Source organism: Uranotaenia lowii, chromosome 2 (assembly GCF_029784155.1).
Source record: "Uranotaenia lowii strain MFRU-FL chromosome 2, ASM2978415v1, whole genome shotgun sequence".
NCBI classification, from domain to species: Eukaryota; Metazoa; Arthropoda; class Insecta; order Diptera; family Culicidae; genus Uranotaenia; species Uranotaenia lowii.
In genome coordinates this window covers 376946872-376949313 of record NC_073692.1, presented here as the reverse complement: position 1 = coordinate 376949313, position 2442 = coordinate 376946872, and the positions used below count along the sequence as shown (strand labels likewise).

Here is a 2442-nt window from a genome sequence, read left to right as displayed (position 1 = left end):
CCCCTCGCCTGAGTCAGACCTAGCGAATCTACCTAAGGGAGAGCTGGCATCTCCGCTCTACTTAGAATCAAATAATAGCTGACATCTCAGCCTAAGCTAGAGCTGGCGCATGCGCCTTAGGGAGAGCTGAAGTCCCGCCTACATTATAGCTGACGCCACAGTCTGAGCTTGAGCTGGTGTTTCCGCCTGAGTATCTGGCGTTTCCGCCTGAATCGTAGTTGGCGCTTCCACCTGAATTTTGTACGAGCTGGCGTTTCCACCTGAGTTAGAGTTGGCGTTTCTGCCTAAATTATAGCTGGCGTTTCCGCCTGAGGTTTAGCTGGGGCTTCCGCCTGGATCTTAGCTGGCGCTTCCGCCTGAATTGAAGCTGGCGCTTCCGCCTTTGTACGAGCTGGCGTTTCCGCCTGAGTTAGAGCTGGCGTTTTCGCCTGAATTAAAGCTGGCGTTTCCGCCTCAAATACAGGTGGCAATTTCGCCGCAACAACAGCTGGCGTTTCCGACTGAGAATCACTGGTCGCTGGTACTTCTACCAGATTATGTTTTGAACAAAATTGATTGAACTCTTCTGTGAACGACAACTTCGCTTCACTTTACGCCATATTTGGTGTTCATTCAGAACCTAGCAAGCATTTCCGCAAAAAAAAACATGACAGATTCAACGGGTCGAGAGCTTCCGATTTAATGGTCTGAAACAATTTGCCTGTACTGACCTGTTTTTCCTCAAGATTTCCTCTGTCCACCATCCGGATGAATTGAAAAATTGTCACCAATTTTTTTTTTCAACGCAACCGGAGATTTCCTTTTTTTTGAATACAAACGAATTAAACTAAGAATGCTTACTTTCGTCTCCTAGCAGGATCGCCTATGTAAAAACCGCCTTTTGCCTCGCGCTGGAAATCTCCGGTTGCTTGATTGTCCTCGACCGGAACCGATTGACCTGCTTGCAGGTATCCGCGGACTCTATCTCTCGAGACGGTTGCACTCTTCGAACTGAAGTGGGAAAGTTGTGCGTGTTTGTGTGAGAGCAAATGTAGAAAGGCGTTCGACTTAACGAGGGGCGCTCAATTGTAAATACCAATTTGCGATTAGAATCTACCACACTTAAAATTAGCCATTACTTAAGCGGGCCACAGACTACACAACATTTGTACAAATGCGATGAAATTCGATGAAATTTTGTCGCTGTGAACACGATTTGCATAGTGTATGGCACTGCTTGAATGAGCGCCCAAACGGTTGGAGTAAAATCGGTCGGGATCGAAATATTTTGTACAAAACATCCTCCCAGCCAGGGTGGAGATGGTTTTTTTTTTGTTGCTGTTGCTGTTTTCGCCAGCAATTGTTTGTGTTCGCGTGAAAAATGTTTGTATACTGTGTGGGCGAGCATAGATCAAACAATCGTCGTGGAATCATCGAATTTGTACAGGCCATTTGTGTAGTCTATGGCCCGCTTTACAGTACTCTCGCGTCTGTGTGGCACTCTTCCCATCTCGAAAGTGCTCCGGCGTCGTTGTTGGACACTGGCGTCGCGTGTTGGGAATCGCTCGCTGCTGCTGGGAGCTTTCGTAGCGAACAACTGTTTAGCCCGCCTATGGCTGCCCATGCCTTTTCGTATTCAGGGCCTTCTTTTGTACCCTTCTTTAATTGGTGACGTGTATGAAGCGGTACGCCTTACTCCACATAAGCCCTTCCTATGCGCATTTACCATTACATACGTTGATCCTCACTGACCAAGAGCTTCTTTTAACATCGCACTGGTTACACTTTGCGACCTGCTCCCTTGGAGCTTTCGAAGAAGTCGTCGGTTTTGTTCTGTCGGTCAGTCGGTTTAAGGTCGTTTAGCTGCTCCATCGATCCAGTCAAGATCTCATCCATCATGATTAGAAAAAGTAGCGGTGATATTAACTTACGTTGGTTACGTTGGTCGACGGTGGCTCGACAACTTCTGACTGATAGCAGTATCCATCGTCACACTGCAGCGTGCCAGTGGTAGCGCAACGCATAACCTCGTGATAACAATTTCGGAAATTACTTCCAACGAGGGATACGGTTTCAGAAATTCCTCCCGACACTGGACACGGTTCCGAAAATTCTTTTCGATGATGGACACAATCTCGGAGTTCCTTCCGACGACGGATCCGGACTCGAAATTCCTTCCGACGATGGCCACAGATTCGGAATTCCCTCTGTTTATCGACACGAACTCGCAATACCTTCCGATGATGGACCCGGAACAGAAATTCCTTCCGACGATGGCCACAGACTCGAAAGTTCCCTCCGGACCATTGATCTTCAAAGCTGAGTTCAAACTTGTCTTCTGTGGAGACAAACCGAATCCTTGCTCGACGAACTACTGTCATTTTTTGAAGTCGCAGCTTCTGGGATATTCATTACCGGTTCCTTCCGAATTTCCAATCGTCAGTGTTCTGGATCGACCGAACA

The 2442-nt window shown here is 47.6% G+C and overlaps 1 protein-coding gene across 1 annotated transcript; it reads right to left on the bottom strand.

Moving 5' to 3' along the window:
• Nucleotides 1-284: 284 nt before the first annotated feature.
• On the bottom strand, nt 285-2003 carry LOC129743212 (skin secretory protein xP2-like). The gene is made up of 4 exons (XM_055735190.1): nt 1911-2003; nt 1763-1866; nt 841-990; nt 285-588 (listed from the first exon to the last, which is right to left on the bottom strand). The coding sequence occupies exons 1-4, from the start codon at nt 2001-2003 to the stop codon at nt 285-287; spliced, it is 651 nt and encodes a 216-aa protein (XP_055591165.1).
• Between the last annotated feature and the right edge of the window lie 439 nt (nt 2004-2442).

Coding starts and splice junctions, on each gene's coding strand:
- LOC129743212 (XM_055735190.1), bottom strand. CDS start 2,003: ATGCGTTGCGCTACCACTGGCACGCTGCAGTGTGACGATGGATACTGC. Junction 1,867..1,910: donor CGTCGACCAACGTAACCAAC/GTAAGTTAATAT, acceptor ATGATGGATGAG/ATCTTGACTGGATCGATGGA. Junction 991..1,762: donor AAGGGAGCAGGTCGCAAAGT/GTAACCAGTGCG, acceptor TTCCCACTTCAG/TTCGAAGAGTGCAACCGTCT.